The 23948-nt window shown below is 36.4% G+C and overlaps 1 protein-coding gene across 1 annotated transcript in view; it reads right to left on the reverse strand.

Moving 5' to 3' along the window:
• The window catches only part of PDE3A (phosphodiesterase 3A), a 258068-nt gene that overhangs the window by 9115 nt on the left and 225005 nt on the right, over positions 1-23948 (reverse strand). The window contains exons 8-15 of the mRNA XM_006773163.2: positions 23343-23497; positions 21334-21471; positions 14879-14990; positions 9785-9898; positions 9452-9651; positions 7821-8024; positions 6988-7143; positions 4749-5007 (exon numbers count right to left, since the gene is read on the reverse strand). Of these exons, the coding sequence (XP_006773226.2) occupies positions 4749-5007; positions 6988-7143; positions 7821-8024; positions 9452-9651; positions 9785-9898; positions 14879-14990; positions 21334-21471; positions 23343-23497 (1338 nt within the window). The remainder of the gene's footprint in view (positions 1-4748; positions 5008-6987; positions 7144-7820; positions 8025-9451; positions 9652-9784; positions 9899-14878; positions 14991-21333; positions 21472-23342; positions 23498-23948) is intronic.

Genomic DNA, 23948 nt, shown 5'->3' on the forward strand with positions numbered 1-23948 from the left:
GTCCTAGTGATTGGCCAGTGCACAGGTATGGAACCTAATTCAGGCCTATCAGAGTCCTTCCCTGGGACTTTTACTATTGGTGCAACGTGAGCATGAGGTCTGGGGGTCAGGATTGGAGATCTTTTCTTCTCTGCTAATGTATTTGAAATGAAGTTAACATAGAGCAAGACTGAAAGAACAAGTTCGCTAGGCAGATGAGTCAGAGACAAGAACAGGAGCAAGTAAGCTCTCATACCAGCCAACATTATGTTTACATGAACCAATAATTTCCCTTTTGTATATATTCATTTAAGTTTTGTCACTTGTATCAAAAACAATGTCCTAAATCCTCGAAGGCACTTACCTTATTCTCATAGATTCCAGCTCCTTTATTAGACTACAGCCTCTCTGAGGAAACTTTGTGAAGATCTGCACAGATCTTATACATGGCAAGGCTCAGCAAATACGCATTTCATAAATAAAACAGATTAGATTTACTTGTGTCCAAACAATTTAATGTCCTCAATATAGAAGAACTGAAGACAATTTTCATAGAATTGCATGTCTTGATTGAAGAAATATAATAAAATTAGTTTCAAGGGAAGAAACGTAAGATGCTTTAAATAATTTGCCTTGATGTCATAATTTACTATTTAGGCTTCTAATTCCATATGTATTTATTCAGCACCTATTCTGTACTACGTGTGCCACCGTCTGGTGATTCACTGATAGGCGAGATAGATATAATACATGCCAGCATGGAGCTTTTACTCTAGTGGGGATATGTAGAGTGAACAAGTCGCTACAATTATTTTGAGTTTTATAAAGTCTTTGAAAGGTAGCAGACTCAGAGGGAAATGTCTCACCTGGAGGATTCTGCATGATGACGGTGGCTTAGACCAAGATGGGGGTAATGAAAATGAAGATAGATGAATGTGGGACATATTTGTGAAGCTCAATCAGTACGACTTTGGCAACTGATTAGATGTAGGAAATAAGAGGGGGGAATCAAAGACAACCCTAAACTGTCTGGCCGGAGCAGCCGAGTAGATGGGGATATGATGTCCTGAGAAAGGGAGCATCAGATGAGGAGCGGATCTGAGGGGTATATTGAACATAAAGTGTCGGAGAGACCTATAAGAGGAGGGGTAAAGTAGGCAGCTGACCTTGAGCAGAGAAGAGAGGGCTGTTCTTTTCTAAGCTTCCAGAAGATAATGTAACTCTCAGTATTTTCATCTGGGCGACCATTTTAGACTCAGGTGAAGAATTTATAAATTAGGCCAAATCCTACCATTCGATTGTAAGCTTCCCTATGGAAAGAAGCAATTCCCTCCTTTTGTGTGTATATCCACAACGCTCCAGCCTTTTGTAAGTGTTCAATAAAAGTTTAGCAAATAAGTCATGTTCTCTCTAGTTTCTGTTCCACAGTTGCAAGTAAATGATGAAGTATTGATAAGTGATAAAAATAGTATCATGATTTGAAAAAGTGGTCCACAGGAAATTCTGATCTTCTTGAGACTATATCAAAGAGTTACCAGTACAAGTTAGCACATGTTCAGATATTTGGGTTTCCTTAATGAAGTGGTAATGATTTACAATGTATAATCTGGAAGAAAGAAGAAAAAGAGTAGGAAGAAGAAAAGGAGGAGGAGGAAGAGGAAGAGGAGAAGAAGGAGGAGAAGGGGAAAACAGTAACAATAGAAAAAAGAAAAAAATGAAAAAGTCAATTGCTATGAGATGTGCCAAAGGAACTAGCTGTCTTGGAGGTCCTACACCAGAATTTTTGTGGAAGTGCTAATGATTGCTACAATGGTTTTATTTTAATATACCACTGGAATATTTTGTACTTTATAGGACAAGATCAATTTTTAAAACACAGTTCAGAAACAAGACATGAAATAAAAAATAATCTTGAGTTACTTTTGAACCATATAGACACATAACAAAACTGGTTAAGTGGTTAAATGGATACAGGCAGTCTTAAGCAAGGGGCTGGTAGCATTCTGGGCAGAATGAGGGGCATGTGTACAGGCCTGAAGATTTCTTCATTTGAAAGCTTCTCAGCAAGGGAGATGCATTAATAATAAAATAGATGAATACATTAGATTTTAACAAGCAAATCTCTAAAATACTCTCCTACCAAAAGCCATTTACTTGTCTATTTCTACTTTGTTTATGTTGTAGCTAAATACAAATCAGTTTCTGCTGAGAAATTTTAAAAGCTTAGCATACTTCCTATGCTAACCTTTCGAATCAAGAGAGCTACAGATGGCCACTGGCTGCAGCACAGACTTGCATCACGGTCAGAGGAAACACTCTACCATGCGGGGTGATTGCTCCATCCGAAATTTACACACATTCATGGCAGGGCATTCACAGGGAGGGAGCGAACACACAGCTCAACTTTTTCCCTTTCCTTTCAGGTCAGCCCCCATGAGAGCAGCTGATCTCTTATTAATGCTGTTGAACATGAGCAATAAACCTCTCTGGAATTAAACTGAATGAGGTGACGTAGAAGCAAGTTTGTACCAAATACATTTGCGTAGATTAGAGTCTGCAGGTGGTCTAAAACATGCTTGTATTGGGAGCCAAATTGTTCGGCACTGGAACCTCTTGAAAGGAGAACAAAGAGCCTTTCATTGCTCAAATTCTAAATGCAGCTTAGTACTTCATTAGAAACCTCTTAGTTCGCTGCAGGAATCTTTCAGATTTAATTATGAGGTAGGAAAAAAGCCACTATGTTTCCTGGGAGGTCTCCAAGTTTTACAAATTGCTGAAGTTATCAGTGCATATTTAATTTCAGGCTAAATCCAGTTAACCATCATAGTCAATATGAATTCTGAAATTAAAAGGACAAGAGGAAATAGCCGTGGAGTTAAACATGAGGGGACCTGGGATTCCTTTCTGATTCTGCAGAAAACATCTACACCTTAGAACGTTACTTAAATTTTTGAGCCTCCGTTTAGTCTTTTGTAAAAGGAGGCAGCTAAACTAGATGTTCACCAGTTCTCCTCCCATTTCTAAAATTCCACTATGTCTCGTCTTTCTCTGACTGGCTTATTTTATGTGGAATCTAATGAACAAAATAAACTGATGAACAAAATAGATCCAGAGACATAGAAGCATGGAACAGACTGTCGAATCTCAGAGGGAAGGCAGGGGTGGGTAGGTGGGTGGGTGGGAACAGATCAACCAAAGAACTTGTATGCATATATGCATAACCCATGGATACAGGCAATAGTGTGATGAAGGCCTGGGGCAGGGTGGGATTTGGGTGGAAGAGGGCAGGAGAAATAGCAAAGAGCCTTTGTTGAGAATATTTCACCACATGAAGAAAAATAATGTTTTTATAGCTAATTAAATGGATTAGATTGGGTACACTGTGCAGTCCAAATCAATGACCAGATGTGAGCACTTCTCCTTGTCCCTCTTGCCACTAAGTCAGTCCAAAGCCACAGATATCTCTCATTTGGGCAATTTCAACAGCCTCTTAACTCATCCCATTTGCTCAGACCCCTTTTCCTACCCCAAACTCAATAATTGACTCAATACAGCAGCTGAAACAATGCAGTTGAGATGTGAGCTGAATCAACAAACACTTCTGCTCAAAACCTCTGGTGGCTTCCCAACTCAGGCAGAGTAAAAGCCAAACTCCATACTGTGGCCTAAGAGCCCTATCTTCAAACCTCGCATCACACAGCCCCCCTTTCTTTCCTGCTGCTCTCCCCCCCCCCTTCTTCTCCTCTGCTTCAGCCACCCAGCTCTCCTGATGCTCCTTGAACACCCAGCCGAGCCCACCTCCGCCCACCTCCGGACCATTACAGGGCTGCTTTCCCCTCCCCTTGGAATGTTCTTCTTATCTCTGTCTTTATGAGTCACTCCTGCACGTTTTTCAGGTCTGTAAACATTTTTTAAACATCTGTCTTTTTTTATTTAGACCTTCCATGGCCACCTTATTTAAATTTTAACATTTTAATTTCATATTCCCTTACCTTTCAAAAAATTTTAACATTTACCAGTACCTAACATGCTTTGATTTACTGATTATCTTGCTTAATGTCCGCTGACCCCACTGGAATGAAAGTCTAAAAGGGCAAGGATTTATTTATTCTTCTGTCTGACTTGTTCACAGCTCTGTCTTCAGTACCTGGAAGAATGGCTGCCACAGAGTAGGTACTCAGTAAATAGCTGCTGAATGAGTGATTACCATCTCTCACTGCTTTACACGGTCTCCCCCTTACCTAGCCAATGAAAGCCTATAGTTTCTGTAGATCGTACCTGATATTCCTTTTATCCCGAAATCATTAAGATACTCTGGCCGAAACCGGTTTGGCTCAGTGGGTAGAGCGTTGGCCTGTGGACTGAAAGGTCCCAGGTTCAATTCCGGTCAAGGGCATGTACCTTGGTTGCAGGCCCATTCCCAGTAGGGGGTGGGCAGGAGGCAGCTGATCGATGTTTCTAACTCTCTATCTCTCTCCCTTCCTCTCTGTAAAAAATCAATAAAATATATTTTAAAAAAAAAAGATACTCTGAAGAATAGGCTTCAACTATTTAATTTTAAATTTTTTTTTTTTTACTTCATGGCAGAGAACATGTCTTTGTATAAACATGGTATTATTGTAAATCCCATAACCTGTAATTTCTTTTTTTATGAGATTTAAGGGGGTTTTCCATAATCAAATGCAGCAGATGATATTGGGACTCAAAAGTATATAATTCATAAAAAGCGGATGATTCAGCTGAACCTAGAAAAAGATTTTATAACTTACTTGGAGATTCATTATTTTCATAGGTTTCCTCTTCATTTGGTGCCTCTTCTTCCTCCTCCTCTTCTTCTGGGTCATCGGTATCTCCTGACTCATCACTGCCTTCCACCCATTTCCCCGGCATCAGTCCGGCTGAGTCATAGGAGTTGCACAGAGGACCCACAATGTGAGAGATGAAGGATTCCTGAAGGTTGGCCAGCTGGGGAGCAGAACGGTCCATGAAGGGGCTTATTGGTAACCCAAGGCTGGCCTCTTCGTCACCCTAAAATCAGGAAGTTATCAGGAAAGGGACATTTAAAATACAAGTCAAGTCAACATTTGCTTAGCATCTAAAATTTGCAAATACTCAAGAACCCAGATATCCATGTGTGAATTCCCTCTTTATTGCTAAGAGATTCCCCTCAAAAGATACCACTCTTTTGATCTTGAGGCTTTGGCTTTTGATCAAGGGGATCTGTATAAGAAATGGTTTAATGTCTCAGCAGATGATATTTCTTATCACATTAGTCAGTGTGCCTTATATACATATATCATAAAAACCAAATCTGGAAATAATTATCAAGCAAATATATAATCTATCATGTTTTCTTTTTTCTTTTTTGTCTTGGCTACCAGAAATCTTAAAATATGATATTGTTCAATTAAAGTTGATACCTTATCCTAGCTTTTGGTTGAATTATATCTTCAGTGATTATATGATGTCTATATTCTTATTTACTATTTATATAATAGGACCATTCTACACATGTTTGTCTTTTGAACAGTTTCAAATCTTTCTGGAAAAAACCAGATTGTCAACCATAAAGAAATACACTAATATAACAACAATGTTTATGACAATATAGTGGGAATTACTATAAGCAAATTTTCCTTTTTCTTTAGAGTTTTCCTGTATTTCAGTATTTCAGGATTATGAATTAACCTCATTCCTAGGAGAAGCAGAACATTATTTTCTAGAAGCACAAACCTTTTATCGTACATATGAATCTTGTGAATAATACCTGTAAAAGTTCTTTCTAATCTCTCTAAATATGTCCAGACAATTTATTACTTGTTAAGGTGTCTCATCCTATTTTTGGATGCTGTTAGTAATGCGAATTTATTTCTGCCATTCACCTGAAATCTATCTCCTCATAACTTCTATAAACTGGTTATATTCATTCCCTTTTTAGGGACGCAGAGAGGAATCTAATGTTTCTTATAAATCAGATTCTGTGTCAAGAATCTGATTCAAGAAGATATGATATATCTTCTTGAATATATGTCAAGAATCTGTGTCAAGAAGATATATCTTCTTTAATCTCCACAACTACTTCATGGTAAACCTAATCCTAAATTTGTATGTCAGTCTGTTAAGTATCTGAAGATAGTTACTATATCACTTCTATTCCCCCCCAGGATTAATATCTTTACTTCCTTTAATGTCTTCATGTGCTTTTATGTCACTGATCCTTGTACTTTACCCAGGCTCCACTACCTCCAGATTCATCTTAAGAGGCTGGTTCACAATGCTCAATACAAAATTTCCAGTATAATCTGGTCCGTGGAGGGTAATTCAGGGAAGACCACTCACGTTTACATTTTGGTGGTGGTTTTTGGCAGTGTGCTAAACCTCACATTAACATGTCAAATAAAATGCTTGCTTTTTTAAAAAAAATATTTTATTGATTTTTTACAGAGAGGAAAGGAGAGGGATAGCGAGTTAGAAACATCGATGAGAAACATCGATTCAGCTGCCTCTTGCACGCCCCCTACTGGGGATGTGCCCGCAACCCAGGTACATGCCCTTGACGGGAATTGAACCTGGGACCCTTTTCAGTTTGCAGGCCGATGCTCTATCCACTAAGCCAAACCAGTTAGGGCAAAAATGCCTGTTTTTTAAGCCTTTTCATACACTGTGGTTCTTAACTCTATTAGGAAAGTAAACTTAATCTGGTATATATTCATATATTTAAACTAAAATTGGCTTCTATTATAATGAATTTGTAAAAGGACAATATTTCAGTGGTCTTTCCAAAGTCTCTATTACTTCAACATCTCTCAAAATACTTGCAAATAACTTTATCTTTGAGTTTTTATGGTTTTAATTTAGTCCATTTTTTGGTCTTTTTAATCCTGTGATTAAAATTGGCCAATGCATTTTCTAATGTTAGGATGAATATGAAATAGATTTATCACACTCAAAGCTTTTGGAAACTTTGCAGAATTTATGAGCAGCCTAAGCATGGATGAAATCAGTTACCTGTTCATAAAATTCACTGACAATACCCTCTGTCCACTGAAGATGGAGCTCTTTACATTTAGCTGGCCCATTGATATCAGCCAGCTTTATACACATTTGACAAACTAGTAGACGATCATTTTCATTGGTCCAATCTATTCCAACCTCATCGTTTACCTGTTTGAGAAACAAAGATAGATGTGTTTTACCTCAAGGAAAGCAAAAATTGACCAGGAGAATAAAAAATACAATATTTATTGTTTTTCTACCATGTGGAGATCAGAATGCCAAGTGATGAGAATTTTTTCAGCTAATTAAAATAATGTTACTGCATTAAACAGTATAAATTAATAGTAAAATAGTTTATAAAAATAAAATAACAAATGATGACTCATTATTAATTATGCAGTTGAAAATAAATGCTATTTAAAATTAGCATGTTATCTATTACTATTAAAGTAATGTAGCTACAAATAAGAAATTTTCTTGAATTAACATTTGAGCATTTATGTTTGACATATGAAATATTGCTTCAGGGTTTTGACTTTTCTACTGCCAGATTACTTACGTTTGTATACCACAGACGTGGGAGCAAATTAAGTCAAACAAAAACACAATGACAGAATTTCATTATTTCCCTGTATCACAAAATAAAATATAGACAGCACCTCAATGTCTCAAGTTCCTAGATTGGGACCAATGACTATTTATCTGCTTCTAGTTAAACATTTTATTGAATTTCATTTTTACATTGGACAAATAAGAGGTGATAGCAATGACTCTTGTTCAATAGTTCAGTTCCATGACATCTTTCAGTGTGGCCATGAAATGAAGACTGGTACAAATCTAGTTACCTTGGCATTAAATTTGGCTACAAAGTCAAAGTGTTTCTTCAAGTCAGTGGCCAAAATTGCTTCAATGACAAGGAAACGGAAATGCTTAAATTCCACGTGGTCAAGGTTAACTAAGAAGTTGTACTCTGGCCGGGACATGAAAAGGTTCCATGCAGCAGCTGCGTGGTGATTCTCCAGAACTGAGCGATCATTGTAGAGCACCGCCTAGGCAAACAAGCGAGAGAGGGAAGAGTTCAATTTTTTAAGTTAAAAAATATTACAAAAACAGACGAGGATATGCAATGCGTTTGGAATTTTCTTTTTTCATAGAACACAAAAATGTAGGCTTCTGACTGCTGGTTATTAAGAATCACTGATTGCTGCACATTGGCTGTTGATTACTCTTTTTGGTTAAATTTCGTTCTTTCTTTTTTGGTAAAATAAAGGTAATGTACTTGAAACTTTATTCCAAACACTTCCAAGTGAGGGGCTTAGTGCTAGATTTTATTAGATTTCTTTGCAGGACACAGGAATTTAACCATAAAAATATGCAAATGTATTAATATACCTGAGAGGTAACTCAGCTATTTTTGCATCTAGAATAAGAATGGCCTCCTCTTAGTTAAAGATATAACTAATAAAGAGGAATGAAATCCCTGACAAGTCCATGATCAACCATAGGAATTATCACCCTTTATCTAGTAATTGAAGATAACAGTATCTACTTGTTTGCAATTTTCTAATAATGCTCAGAAAAGGCCCAGAAGAAGAGAAAGTTGCCTGAAAAAATGCTTGAAGACAGTGTGATAGAGGATAGAAAACAAAAGGCATTAGGACAGAAGGACATTATTACTAAGGTATAAAAATAGGACAATTTGAATAGTAAGAAGCAAGAGGATTTGCGTGACTATACAAAAAATAATGCTTCTGCTCAAAAGACACGTTGAAATAAGTTAAAGTAGGTAGTCAGGAAAAAAAAGCAACAGAATATTTTTATTGTATACAGAGTAAAAGAAAATTCTAGATTATAAAACAGGAAGATGTTTACTGAGTTTAATTGAATAGCTAATGATAATTAGATACTTAGTGATTAATTTTGACTTACATGTAAATATATGCTAAGGATGTGCTTCTTTAAAGTTACCATTTTGGAATGCTAGGCTCAGGAAAAAATTTCTCTCAAATGAAATAAACTTATTTGTAATTCCGACTAACCAAAAAAATACCTTAAGAATCATAATTGTTATAATAAAAATCTATTTCAAAGGAATGGGATTTATATCCAAGGAAGCCTTGCATTCTTAAAAGTCCAAAAAGATTTGGTTCTCTAATCTTTTCAGAAAAGGACTTCTGTACAAGTTGGATTTTGTTGAGGAAGTTCATAAACATGAATTCAAGTAGTTTTCCTTCCCTAGGAAAAAACTAAGAAGATATTTCCATGGGTAATCAAGTTGCATACCTACCATGAATAACTTGGAACAAATCACATTATCTTTTCAAAGCTGGCATGATCTCTAAGAACTTTATGTCAGGGCCAAATATAGTTCGGCTCATATTTATTTGGTGCCTAATATAAATCAAATTTAAAACAATGATTTTTTTTCAGAGAAATCTCTCAATTGAATTATTTCTCATAATCAAAATAGAGTTACCTGAGGAGCACTAGTTGCAACCAGGAATGCGTTAGTCCTTCCTGGGTGGTCATAGTCATGCATGGCTGCAGCCACATACAGTGCCATCAACTCTAAGGCAGGAATATTTCCAGACAGACATCCATATTTATCGTCTGGCACATTGTACATTTTTGAGAATACATATCCCATGTGTCCATGTGTAAATCCACTGTCAGAATCTGAAAAGAAAAGATGAAAGTAATAGAGATTTTGAACAAGAATTAAATGATGTCATTTATCTTGACCTCCTAAGAAAAGGTACTCTATTGTTCCCAGGGCTCACAAGGGAGCACAGATGTCCTTAGCACGTACCTGAATCACTTGCTGATCCATGATCATTAATCACAGTTGAGAGGCCAGGAATAGGTTGTGTAGTAAGATACCAAACAGCATGTAAGACGTCAGTAGCATGGATTCTGTTATGATCTATATAACCAACACAAAGGAACAGTCATTCATTTGTGAACTTTGGGGTCCAAGGACTAAGAGTGCCATCTACTGGATAAATAGTTTAGTTCGAACATTTTAATATCCCAAGGAATGCCAGCCAAACATTCTAGGAAAAATACTCTTCGATTACTCTTCCATTATTCTATAATATCTATAGTAACAAGATCCCCCCCCCCCACAAACCACTCAATATTCTTTATGTGTGCAGATGTCTGAAGTATAAAAATCTATATCCAGAACATACTAGAAACCTAATATATATAGGAAACTCACTATGTGAAACAACTGTAACGCTCACTCTCATACTTATTTCCATGCTTCGGTATAAGACTGGGCAGTAGATTAAAGAAAGACCCATGACATACTTCAACTGGTCAGACCAATGGTCTATACCACTCAATATTTCATCTCTGATAAATTGCATCCAAATATGATCTGTGAATAGAATATAGCAGTATTCTTTTGTAATCAAACTTAAACTACTATAATAAAAGTGAATCCACAAAGCAAAATTAAAAACCAAAATCAGTAATATTCTCTGATCTAGAAATTCTGATTTGGGGATAAAGTTATAGGAAATACCTAAAAAGAAAAATAAATATGTCTTTGTACAGTAATGTAGGGAGTGAGGCCATTTAGAAGAATAAAAACTACGGGGAAACCAGAATTTAACAATGTCATTATCAAAGGAAGGGAGGGGTCTATTTCATATGTACAGTTCAGCTTCTGTTGAACAGTGAACAAAGGCCCAGTGCTCTCTTTGCTTGCCTTCTTCTTCTGTGCAATTCTCCTAAGTTTTCTCTTGTTTATCTAGCCCTCATGATGCTTCATTGATTGGTATGCTTTATTATAATGTGCTTACTTTACACATTTTATTTTTGCTGACTAACCATGAGACAGTGTCCTTCTCCAATACAATCATACACCATCTAGTGCCGGGGATCTGTTCTAAGAAATGCATCGCGAGGCAATTTTGTCATTGGGAGCATCATAGCAGGCACTTACACAAACCTAGATGGTATACCTACTACACACCTAGACTGTATGGTATGCCACCCTCATAAAGGTAGTCTGTCATTGACCAAAATGTTGCTCTGTGGCATATAACTACATAATATACTAGAAGTCCAAAGCGCAAAATGGCGTGGCCCCGCCCACCCATGCAGCCTGGCTGTGCTCACAGCCCCGCCCACCCACACCAGTCTTTGGTCATTATGGCGTTAGGGCCACTGGGTTATACTATAGATTACATCTCTGAGTAATATTGAACAGATGAGGAGAAAACAGAAGAGAAGAGAAATGTTAATGGGAATTTGAGAGAAAGACCTGTCCCCTGGTCAAAGAAGAAAGAAGAAACCATGACATCTGTGGTGTTGGCAGCACACGGGGGATGTAGGTAGATGGTGCCTATTTCCTACAATTCTGGCAACTCTTTGAGTAAATCTTTAGGGGACGTGGGTAATTCAGTTGAGGGGCTGGGTGAGTGCTTGAGAAATGTCTTTATAAAAGCTTTGATAGTACAATTGTGAGAATTACAAAAGGAAACATATTTATTTTTATTTTTTGGTGAATCCTCACCTGAGGATGTTTTTCTATTGATTTTTAGAGAGTGGAAGGGAGGGAGAGAGACACACACAGAGAGAAATTTCAATGTGAGAGAGACACATGGATCATCTGCCTCCTGCACCAGCCCCGGCCCGGGATCTAGCCTCAACCAAGGTACGTGCTTTTGAATGGGAATCGAACCAGTGACCCTTCAGTCTGCAGGCCAACTCTATCCACAACTGCTAGGACATGTTTTATTTTGTTATATTTTTAATCCTCAGCTGAGGATATGCTTTTATTCATTTTAGAGAGAGAGGAAGGGAGGGAGGGGAGAGAGAGGGAGAGAAAGAGGGAAGGGAGGGAGGGAGAGAGAGAGAGAGAGACATGGATCTGCTGCCTCCCCTATATGTGAGAGAGAAACACTGCTATCTGATTGCCTCCTATATGGGACAATGCTCCAATCAACTGAGTCACTTGGCCAGGGCCGGAATGCATCTTAAGAGTATATGATATAGTAAGCTTGTAATTAATGTAAATATCGTTCAGATAAAACAAGTTATTGCTGTTAGAACAAAATGGTGAATTAGCACAGATCACCAGTTTTCTCTCGATGATTCCTGAGAATATAATGACAAAGTTAAAATAAGAGCTATGCTAAGTCCTTGAGGAGGGAGAAGGCAGTGATGACCCCCGTAGAGGAAGAAGATGGCCTCTGGGCAGAGGGTGCCATGGTTAGGGGATGAGTTGGGAGAGACCTTCTGAGAGTTCTTCTTCCTGTTGCAAGCTGGGAAAATTACTGTGAACAAATAATTACCATCACTATTGCTAGTCAAGGAAACTTGTGCATGCACCCAAAATTGCAGAGTGGAAGGGGGCAGTAGTGGGGTATTGGTGGAGCTTGTTTGAGTTGAGAGATAGACAAAATCAGGTATAGGGGAACTATTTTAAAATCTAGATTCTTTAAATTTTGGTAAGGGTTCTGGGTAAAAACTTAAAAGTTTTCATATTTTCTTTCTTGGAAAACATTTTAAAGCATACTTAAAAGTAAAATAAAATTTAGTTTCTAAAATTTTAGGTCATTGTCATATTAAAGTTAATTTAACTCTATTTTGGTTACTCAGGCTTTTTTCATTTAGTTATGGATTTATTTAGCTAGAGTTGTTAGAAATCTAGTTCTCCAGCAGTAAATATTTAAAAAGTAGACATACAGCCCAAACCGGTTTGGCTCAGTGGATAGAGCGTCGGCCTGCGGACTCAAGGGTCCCAGGTTCGATTCCAGTCAAGGGCATGTACCTTGGTTGCAGGTACATCCTCAGTAGGGAGTGTGCAGGATGCAGCTGATCGATGTTTCTCTCTCATCGATGTTTCTAACTCTCTATCCTTCTCCCTTCCTCTCTCTAAAAACTCAATAAAATATATTTTTTAAAAAAATAAAAATAAAAAGTAGACATACAACAAAATTTTATGTGTGACCATTATAATTAATGATACACAATGCTTTTGATTAGTATAGATTTACAACCCTTCCACATGCAAGGTATTATTATTTAAACGTGATCACCTATCAAGCTAAAACTTTCTTGTGAGAAGATATGAATTCCCTTTACAAAAAGTGGGGCTTCTAATAGGACAAGCAGATTTATTATAACAAATTCATTTCACATAGAATGAAGAACCCACTATTTCAGAAAAAAAAACTATTTACTTATAACATATAAACATGTAATAAGAAAGTGTAAAAATTAATTTAAAAATTTAGGATTTAAAAACTTCTTTTTCCACTTAAGTATTTGTCAACTTTCCCTCATTATGTCAATTGCTCACTGGAACTTGCCTGTAGTGGACTATATCACAGAACTATATTTGGAAATATGACATTAATTTGTAAAGTTAGTCTGGTAACTAGCTGTCGTTTAGTGTTTTTGGTGGCTTCCTTTCTATAAAAATGTATTTATGTAACTACTAGATTCTTAGTCTTTGAGAAATCACTAACTCATGTCAATCACTGGCATCCAACCAGGGTGGGCCTTGGAAATATTATTAAGAAAGCAAGACTTGAGATCCTTTCAAACTACCCCTTTCTCATTTCTCTCTTCCAACTTCATAGTCCATTGACCAGACTTTCCCAAAGGCCAGTGCTCTTAAGCTCCTCTCTCTCATACTCCCACGGCTCGTCTCTCGCCTAATCCCACAAATGTAATTTGTAGGTTTGATTCTTCATTCTCCTTTGCCATCACACATCATCAGCTGTGCATTTTCATTCCAATGTAGCATGTGCATGGCATCTTGAAAAACAATCCTTTAATAATGGGTCACTGGGTCAATGTATACCAGTTTCTGGAAATACCTGTGCTTTATCCTCTCCATATAATTTTTATTTATTTCAGCTCTTTGTAACTACAAAAAGACATGGGTTCTAAAGTCCAAGGTACATAAAAGCAAATTTAAAACTTAAAAGTTAAAATATGATTTAAACAACATATTTCTAAGGCATGTTCCAACCCATATATTACGTTTGACTATTTTTCTTACTACTCGTTTATTTTCTAAAAGTACCACATGCTTTCTACACATTTCCCCAACCTCACTAATTAGATTTATGGACATTTTCTCCAGTTTCATGTAGTTTTTAACATATAGGGCAATTTTACTTCCGTGTTCTGATGCTACCTGAAATGCTACATATTAACAATATAATTTAACATCTCCTTTGTGTTCCAATGTCTCACGACTGTAAATGACAAACTTTCTCTCGGAATATTCAAAGTTCATAAGCTTGAACACTGGCTTTATCCTTTCCTTGGGTCTTCCCATTTATTTCATTTAAAAAATGTTTCTAATAACTTCTCCTCAACTACTTCCAGATGTTTCTTCTTTTCTAGTTTATTACTTAGACCATCATCCTACCTTCCTTCTACCACAAACCAGGTTTACATTATATGGAAAAACTTCAATAGCTAATGATTTAACTCTGCAGCTCCCAGAACAAAAGTTGAATTCAGTCAATGAAAGGCATACATTGGAAAACGAACAATACATTGAACATTTAATGATTTATTTAGCATACATTTAAGCAGCACTTACTATATGTAAGGCACTATTATAATTGTTTTAGAGGTATTACCTCATTTTATCCTCATACTAATTCTATGAAGCAGGTATTATGATCCCATTTTACAGATTAAGAAATGAGCATGCAGAGGGTAAAAAAGACCCAGGCTCTCCTACAGGTGATAAGTGAAGAGTCCAGGATTTTAACACAGGCTATTATTTCCTAGACTATATCATGTGGCCCTAGGGCAAGTTTACAATATGTAATTATGTGCTGGCTGTTAGTGATTCAATATACCATTAACTTTAGCAAATTATATGAATGTTTAAAGTATTATTTCACAAATAAATTAGACTTACAAGGAATTTCCCTGTATCCAATCTCCAAAGCATGAAAGTAATTCATAAATTCCCTAACTGGAATTTTGAAAGCTTCAAAGAGGCCCATGTCTTCAAAAAGTCTGTATGATACCTGTAAGACAGAAAGCAAAGCCTTAAGGCACATTCCTGAGTGTGTATTAGACATAAAAAGAAAAAATCGTATTATTTATGTCCAATAGAAACAATTATTGGGAACAAGATATCAAATTGAGTTTGGAGGCCTCTATGTGCTTAGCCCTTGAAATACCTGAGCACAGGAGGACATATTTAAAGACAGACACATTCACCCAAAAAACAACCAACTCAGAATGCAGTGCACACTATAGAAACATATCAAGAAATTAAATTACATGTAATATCATTAATTGGGGAATAATATTTACTACATTTCTAATTATATAGTACATACTATAAATGTTAATAAAAGAATGAGACAGCTTAAGTTTATCTAAATTATATATATATATGTAACACACACACACACTCTATATATATATACAGTATATGTATATATACACATGTATATATCTATATCTATCTATCTATCTATCAGTAACACACACACACACACTCTCTCTATATATATATATACAGTATATGTATATATACACTTGTATATATCTATATCTATCTATCTATCTATCTATCTATTTATCTATCTATGTATCTATATAAAAGTTTTCCAGAGGATAAAGAATTCAGAGTTGTGAATGAAGAAAGGAAAAGGAGAAAAAGTTATGAGAGAGAAAAGGGTTGTCTTGAGTAAAATATATAGAGAAAAAAGATTTATTCTATTCAAAATAATAATGTCTAAACTATTTTTTCTAGCTTGCCCTCTTTCTCCTCTTTCTAGCTATTCTCCATCCAATTCGTTTCACAGCTCTAGTGACTAAAATTAAGTAAATGCCTTCGGATGTAACTGGCATTTTTGACATGCAAATGAAGAAAAAAAGAATAAAGGGAATGAAGAAAAACACTGTGAACAGCAAGCATATGGTATTGGAGAGAGAAGTGGTTATTCTAGTGGCAGAGTGATACAACAGCATTTACAGCAGCCTTACTTCATGTCACAAAGGCACAGAATTGGGTATAATTCAGAAGATTTTCTTCATAAAATTATCTTGGACTGCTTCCCCTAAAACTTTAATATATGGCTTCATAGATAAACCTTCATCTTTTGTTATTGACTTTAAATCTATTCAAATTCAGTAACAGTTTAAAATTATATATTCAATGTTTGTCACTATGTGATATATATGTATATATATATATATATGAGATTCATTCATTCAGCATATATCTATTGAGTGCCTATTATTTTTTAGGCAGTTTGTTATATACGTGGCGTGTGTGTGTGTGTGTGTGTGTGTGTGTGTGTGTGTGTGTATTCCTTCATGGATCTAGTAGGGCAAGGTAGTAGACATAATAAGAAAGGTATATACTTTGACAGAAAGTCAGAAGTCATATACAAAAAGCAAAAGGGGATCAGGGACATTTGAGCAAAGAGTTAAAGGAAGTGTGAAGGGAGGTACGTGGCTATCTAAGGAAAGGGTTGCTCACGTAGAGTAAAAGCCAGTGCAAAGGCCCGAGGTACACAGGAAACAGCAAGAAAGCCAGCGTGGATAAAGCAAGAAGGCCAGAACGGAATGAAGGCAGGAGTAGACTGTATGCTGGGATTGGTGCAGTCTTGGTGTTTGACAGTCGTATTGACCATTGTAAGGGTTTCACTCCGCATGAGGTAGGGAGCCATTGAAACAATGAAGCTGGAAAGTAACTTTATTTGACATACGTTTTAAAAGGAGCACTGTAGTTGCTGGTTGGAAACAGAATATAATGTATATCAGTTCTATGTGGGTTTTTTTTTTCACTTTGAACAGCAAGCATATTTAATTTTTAGCCTTTTTCTGTGTAATATAACATCCCACTTCTTCTCTTTAAAAAATGCAATAGATTCCTCAAAAAATTAAAAATGCAACTTCCATTTGACCTAGAAATCCCACTTCTAGGAATATATCCCAAGAAAACAGAAACACCAATTAGAAAGGATATATGCACCCCTATGTTCACAGCAGCATAATTTACAATAGCTAAGATTTGGAAACAACCTAAGTGCCCATCAGCACACGAGTAGATTAGAAAACTGTGGTTCATCTACACAATGGAATTCTACACTGCTGTAAAAAAGAAGGAATTCTTACCATTTCCAACAGCATCAATGGAACTAGAGAGCATTATGCTAAGCAAAATAAGCCAGCCAGAGAAAGATAAATATCACATGATCACTCATTTGTGGAATATAATGAACAACATAAACTGATGAACAAAAATAGAACCAGAGACATAGAAGCATCGAACCGACGGTACAACCTATGAGGGAAGGCGGGGTGTGAGGGGGTCAGAGATTAACCAAAGGACTTGTATGAGCAAAACCAATGGACGCAGAGAGTAGGGGGGGTGAGGGCTTGTGCTTGGGGGTGGGGGTGACAGGGGAGAGGTCAATGGGGGAAAAAAGGAGACTCATGTAATACTTTAAATAATAAAGAATTTAAAAATGCAATAGAAAGTGAAGTTTATGGTTTCTTTAATATTTCAAGCCAATTCTTTTAGTTATTTCCCCTTTACTAATGCTTCATATAATATTTGCGTTCTTATTTATAAATACCTAATGGATTTATTTCTGCATATTAATTCAATGATAACACCAATAACAGCTTCTATGTGTATATATATATATATGTACATATATACTTATATATTTGGCATTTAATAAGTGAGAAGCATACTTCAAAGAGTTTACATATATTAATTATTTACATGTAATTAATCCTCACACCTTCTGAGATAGATACGATTAATTATTAATATTTGAAAACAGGAGAAACTAAGGCACAGAGAGGTGAGTGACTTGTTTAAGATCACATAGCTGGCACATTATCAGAGCTAGAATACAAGCAAAGTAGTTTGGCTTCATATTTTGTACTTTTAACAGCTTCAAATCCTACCACCAATATTTGAAATGCAATGATTTTTAAATTAAATTTTCCTATTATTCTTTTTTAACATTTGTAAGATGAATTAAAAAATTAAGACAACAGGATATTTTACAGTGTGATTTTAAAACAGGAGAATTTTCGCCAAGAAGCTGCTAAAAATCAACCATCAATAATCCAAACTCATAAATAAACAGCACCATTAACCAGATAGATATTGGTGACTGAAATAAGTGAGCACCATTCCAAAATCTGAATAATGTCCTTTCAACTTTATTAAAATAAACATGATAATCATAAAAAAGACAGGCAGGCAGTATATTGAGACTGAGAAGTCATTTCCACTACACATATGTCTCTTTTAAAGTCTTTTGAAGTGAGACATTTTCTGTGAAGTTTCAGCCAAAAGGTGATTTCTTGGAATGTTCAAGTTAATTCATTTCAGCTGTCCTAAATTCTTACTAAGGTGAAAAAAAAATATGCCTTTCACACAGTGAAAATTTCATGATGTTTGTCCTTATAAACTCAAATCAAAGGGCAAAAAACTCCCATAAAGTTCTATTTAGCAGTGCAAATGAAGCGGCAATTCCAAAAAGTTTACCGTTTTGTAAGTTGAAAAAATAAAGTGACATAACAAGGATCATGCAGTTACATATTTATTTTATTTTTGAAAGAAGAGTGGAAAATAACATTAATGAATCTTGTCGAAATTGAATTGTTAATCATGTCTAATCTTTCTGATGGCTACTCATATCCAAGACTCTTAGAAAACATTTGGCGGAAAAGCTGGTCAAGACCCACCCTCCCACCCTCCAACTCACAGAACTGTGAGGGGAGATGGGATGCTACAATGATGCCTTGTACACTGTCACTGCTGCTGTCAAACCGGCTCTATCATAACGACTTTTCTATTGCTCAGACTCTCCATTCTGTATCTCCAAAGAGTTAGAGATATAATAAGTGAGTATGTCTTATAGGAGGCTAAACAGCAGTTGAAATAAAGGTAAAAAGCCTGGACTGCCAATACGATGTGTCTGCATTCAAATCATGGATCCAATATGCCCTAATGCCCTATATGACTGCAGATGAATAGTATTTCCTCTTTGAAGTCTCAATTTCCTCTTCTGTAAAATAGAGATTGAAAAAAAATTCCTGCATCAAAGTTACTGAGAAAAGTAAACTGTAGAGTTTCGGGGAGTCTGTGATGTACGTATCACATACAAAACAATGGGAGATTTTTCTCTCCACACCAGGGAACACTGTCCAGTAAAAGAGAGAAGAGCTCCTGGCCCACGGCCATGTTTTTCCGGTGGCACCATGACAGGCATATTTGCAGGAAAAATCACTCCCTCGGAGTCACAGTCTGCCACGGGTTTCAGAAAGTGGAATGCAAAACCTCCCAGGGGGAGCCCTGATGCATGAGGCTAGGGTGGAGTGAAGAAAAACGGCTGCCCTGAGTACTATTCAGCCATAAGAAAAGATGAAATACCGCCATTTGTGATAACAGGAATGGACCATGAGAGTATCATGTTAAGGGAAACAAGTCTGTTGGAAAAAGAACCATATAATTTCATTCGTATGTGGGTTGTAAAACTGAAACTCATAGACACAGACAATAGTATGGTGATTACCGGAAGACAGGAGGGTGGGGGTCAGTGAAGGGTAAAGGGGACAAAATAAATGGGGAGGGAAGATGATTTGACTTTGGGTAGTGGACACACAATGCAATATATAGATCAGGTAACACAGAAATATACACTTGAAACCTATATAATCTTATTAACCAATGTCACTCCCAATAAATTTAATTTTAATCATAATTTTTTAATTAATAAAAGAAGAAAGTCTACCCTAAAGCCTGTCCTTAAGATCAGCTAGCATAAAAAAATGTTGCCTAGCATGAGGAGAAAGGGAGAGAAGAACGGGACTAATAACTCCTAGGAAAAGAATAAGGCCATTTTAGTCCTCAATATGTGCATGGCTGTGATGAAGTATAGCAGCGGCAACAATTGCACATTACATAGACTTTGTAATTATTCTGAGTTTCATATTTTATCAATCATTTTTAGGATACTTCTCTTGTCTGTAGCATGAACTGTCATTTAATTTTGACAGACATCTCATTTTCCTGATAGAACAGGCGTTCCTTTAAGTCTACCAGACCGCTGTACCAATTTTTCAGTAATTTCCACACAAAGGTGGAATATTGGCGCTAGATGAAAGGTAGATGAAAGGTAGACCTATTTTCTACAATGTCTCCAAGTTCCATCTTATTCTAACCACTTGTTTGCATGTAACTAACATTTTTTTATATCATGTTGGTTTTTTCTCTTTAATGCTCAGGAGCCCAGGTATAGGGGACAGGTAGGTTCAGCGCCTCAGGTCTGGTAGGATTTTAAGGCGGACATGCATTTTTCTTCTTGAGGACCAGATTAGTACTTGTTTGTGGAACTGAACAATGGAGGAAAAGGCCCCTCTATCTTCTTCCTTCAAACCTTTATGGATCAGGAATCTTCATCCTGAAGTTCCACACTCAGATATTGGCTGAGAGGTCCAAGCAAAGCCTGTCTCCAATGTGTGAAGTAGAAATCAGTATATAAACTGATTTGTCTTCTGGTGTTTTCCAGGGAATGTTAGTGCAACAATAAATCAGGGTCCTGAATTCTCATCTAAACCTTATATTAAGGAGTTGGTAGTCTTTCATATCTCTGCTGTGATATTTATTTAATCTATAAGAATTCACCTAAGACATTTTAAAATAAGGTAATAAGTGTTATTGCATCATCCCATTTAAGAGTATATATTTTGATATGTGTTCATTAATTGAGTAAATCCATTGTTTTTTTGATTATTGAGAAAATTTTCATTCTTAATTTCTATATTTTTTTTCCTCCCTCATAGAAACAAATATTTATTTGGGAAAATTTGAAAATAGTCTAGCTTGTGATGCATGAAGGTTGTTTCCATACTAAAATACAGAGAACTCTCTTTGAATGTGTTTATCATAGCACTGGAGGGGAAGATAATTATGTATAATATCTTAGTTTTTATAAGGTCTAAACACTGTAAAATTAAAAAGTTTAGAAAATAGTCAATGGAAATAATTACAATAAATTAGTGTTTATAAATAGGCAGCTTTCTTTTTTTGAGGGCCTGTGTCAGTTTTTCTTCTGCTGAGTTCTATGAATTTTAGATCATTTCTCCATCTTGCTTGTATATCCCACCCCAAAATACATATTTTAATTGCAGACTATGGTGTTTTACTCATTTAAGTTCCAATTACTTTTGTTAACCCATGACCACCAAATCTATAGAACGTTGGGTACTAAAATTTCCTTTCTGTACTCACTACCCACCACTGATATCAAGTGTGTACAGAGCTTTAACCAACCGAGGATTTTTTTTTTCTATATTTAAAGTCATAGGTATGAATTCATTTCTTACTTGACTAAGAATACGGCCACATTTTCTTCCTATTTTTTCCACCAAATCAAAAATTGGAAAATTCCAAGTATTTAGCTGCTCCATAATTGAGTCCAAGTTATCCATGACAAGAGGTTCAGGAGCAAGAATTGGTTTGTCCTGGAATAAAGATGAAAATATTTTAACAATATACAGTTTTTCTATAAAGCAATTCATGCTTTAGTAAGTTCAATGAAACAACTGAGTTTATTTGAAGTAAATGACTTAATACTTCAGGGTGAATGGGTGATCTTTAAAAAAAACATCAAGATGAACAAGACATTGGCCCCTAAGTAAGGAGAAATGGTCCTTATGCTGTTTTAGACCATGTTTTGTATTATTAGGTGCCTGCTTGTGCTGGTTCATACATGTTACAGGAAAAAGAAAAGAAAAGAAGAGAAACGAAAAGGAAAGAAAAGAAAAGAAAAGAAAGGAAAAGAAAAGAAAAAAGAAAGATGCTTCTTCCATAAGTTTACATAACTACTGTAGGGTTCTTAAGGAAAAATTCAAGGGCTTCAGAACACTTGGAAATTGCATTAAATTGATCTCTTTATACGTTTATGTAAAATTTTTTGAGATGAACATTCCTAGCTCATATTGGACTCTCAAAAGAAACTCCTGAGTGGGGAGGAGGCGTTAATGATCCCTACTAAAATTGGTAAAATTTGTATTACTGCTTCAAAATTAGGGTTAATCCCGTGGAATGACAACAGCCACATTTTTTCAGGATTTTAATTTAATTCATGTGATGTACAGTTTCCAAAGAAACATGTACCTTATACATGTATAGACATTTTATAATTGATCCCTAGTGAGGACATTATTAAGAATACATCTATAAAAAAGAAAAGAAAGATAATGTGGATAAAAAATGTAAATTGTTTTGTTTGAAAATCTCTTTGATTTAAAAGTATTAAATGATAAATCAGGTTAAAGAAGAATGATAATATTAGTAGTTGATAATCACATGACAGACCATTATTTTCTACCATTTGCTGCCTCCCCAAAATTAACCTGAGTCAAATATGCTTTAACCTTTTTTAAACAGATCACTTTAAACACACAAAATAAGTCATTATTAAAGGATATTTTAATGGATAGCAAGTGTCTATGTAAACCTGATTTAATACAAAAAAACCAAATATTGACTCAGTTTCTAAATTAAGAAGGTGCTAGAAACACACACGCACAAAACAACCAGCAGATGCCCTAGGACAACTAACACATTTCACTTTATTGAATGATTGATATTTATAAAATGCTAGAGGCCCGGTGCACTAATTCATGCACCAGTGGGGTCCCTCTACCTGGCCTGTGGGGTCGGGCTGAAACCGGCTCTCTGACATCCCCTGAGGGGTCTCTGATTGCAAGAGGGTGTAGGCCAGGCCGAGGGACCCCACTTGTGCATGATCGGGGCCGGGGAGGATTGCAGGAGGGCTCCAGGACTTGTCTTGCCCGTCTTGTTCAGTCCCAATCAGCTGGATCCCAGCAGCAAGCTGACCTACCAGTCGGAGTGTCTGCCACCTTGTGGTCAGTGCACATCATAACAACTGGTCGACTGTCTGCCCCGTGGTGGTCAGTGCACATTATAGCAAGTGGTTGAGTGGCTTTAGGATTTTATGCTTTGATTGGTTGAATGGACGACCGGACACTTAGCATATTAGGCTTTTATTATATAGGATTATTTTACTGAATGAAATAATTCATTTTTCTTATGCATATTTACACTTTTAGATTGGGTTAAGAAGTAGCTATAATCATTTGTGGAGATGAGTACTTATATTTTTATTCACTAAGAAAATAAATTATTAAGAGATAAGACTTAAATAGGGAAAATTATATTCATATATATGGGGAGAGCTATAGTACAACTAAAATCCAAATGAGATATTTCTGTAAACTTAATGATTCTGGGATCTATGTCTAAGCCAATTCCTATAATAGAGTCCAATTTCTCAGGTCAACAAATGAGATAAGTGATATGGGGCTACCAGGAACATCATGGTCTCAGGCGCATAGGTGCTACAAGCTGAAGCTTTCCTCAGTGGCTCTGCTGGGCACTCGGTTTCATCTTCATTCTGTACAATATCACTGCTATCACTGTTGTTATTCGTTTCATAATCAGAGGTAACTTGAGCAGTTTCATCTGGAATTGAAAGAAATCAGCCTGTTATGAAACTTGTAACAAGAATGGGGTCCCATTTAAGTGAATAGTCCTAAAATGCATGTGGTTAATACAGTTTTGAGAGAACTATTGCCTTCATGAGCCTTTACACACCAAGAATATAGGATCATATGTATATGTTGGGTGTAGATATATAGAAACATTTTGGACAGCTTTGCACCAAGATTCTACCCATGATTAACTCTAGGTCAGCGGTTCTCAACCTGTGGGTCGCAACCCCTTTGGGGGTTGAATGACCCTTTCATAGGGATTGCCTAAGACCATCGGAAAACACATATATAATTACACTAGAGGCCCGGTGCACAAAAATTTGTGCACTCGGGGGCGGGTGGTGGCCCTCAACCTGGCCTATGCCCTCTTGCAGTCTGGGACCCCTCGGAGGATGTCCACCTGCTGGCTTAGGCCCGCTTTT

Source organism: Myotis davidii, unplaced genomic scaffold (assembly GCF_000327345.1).
Source record: "Myotis davidii unplaced genomic scaffold, ASM32734v1 scaffold346, whole genome shotgun sequence".
NCBI lineage: Eukaryota > Metazoa > Chordata > Mammalia > Chiroptera > Vespertilionidae > Myotis > Myotis davidii.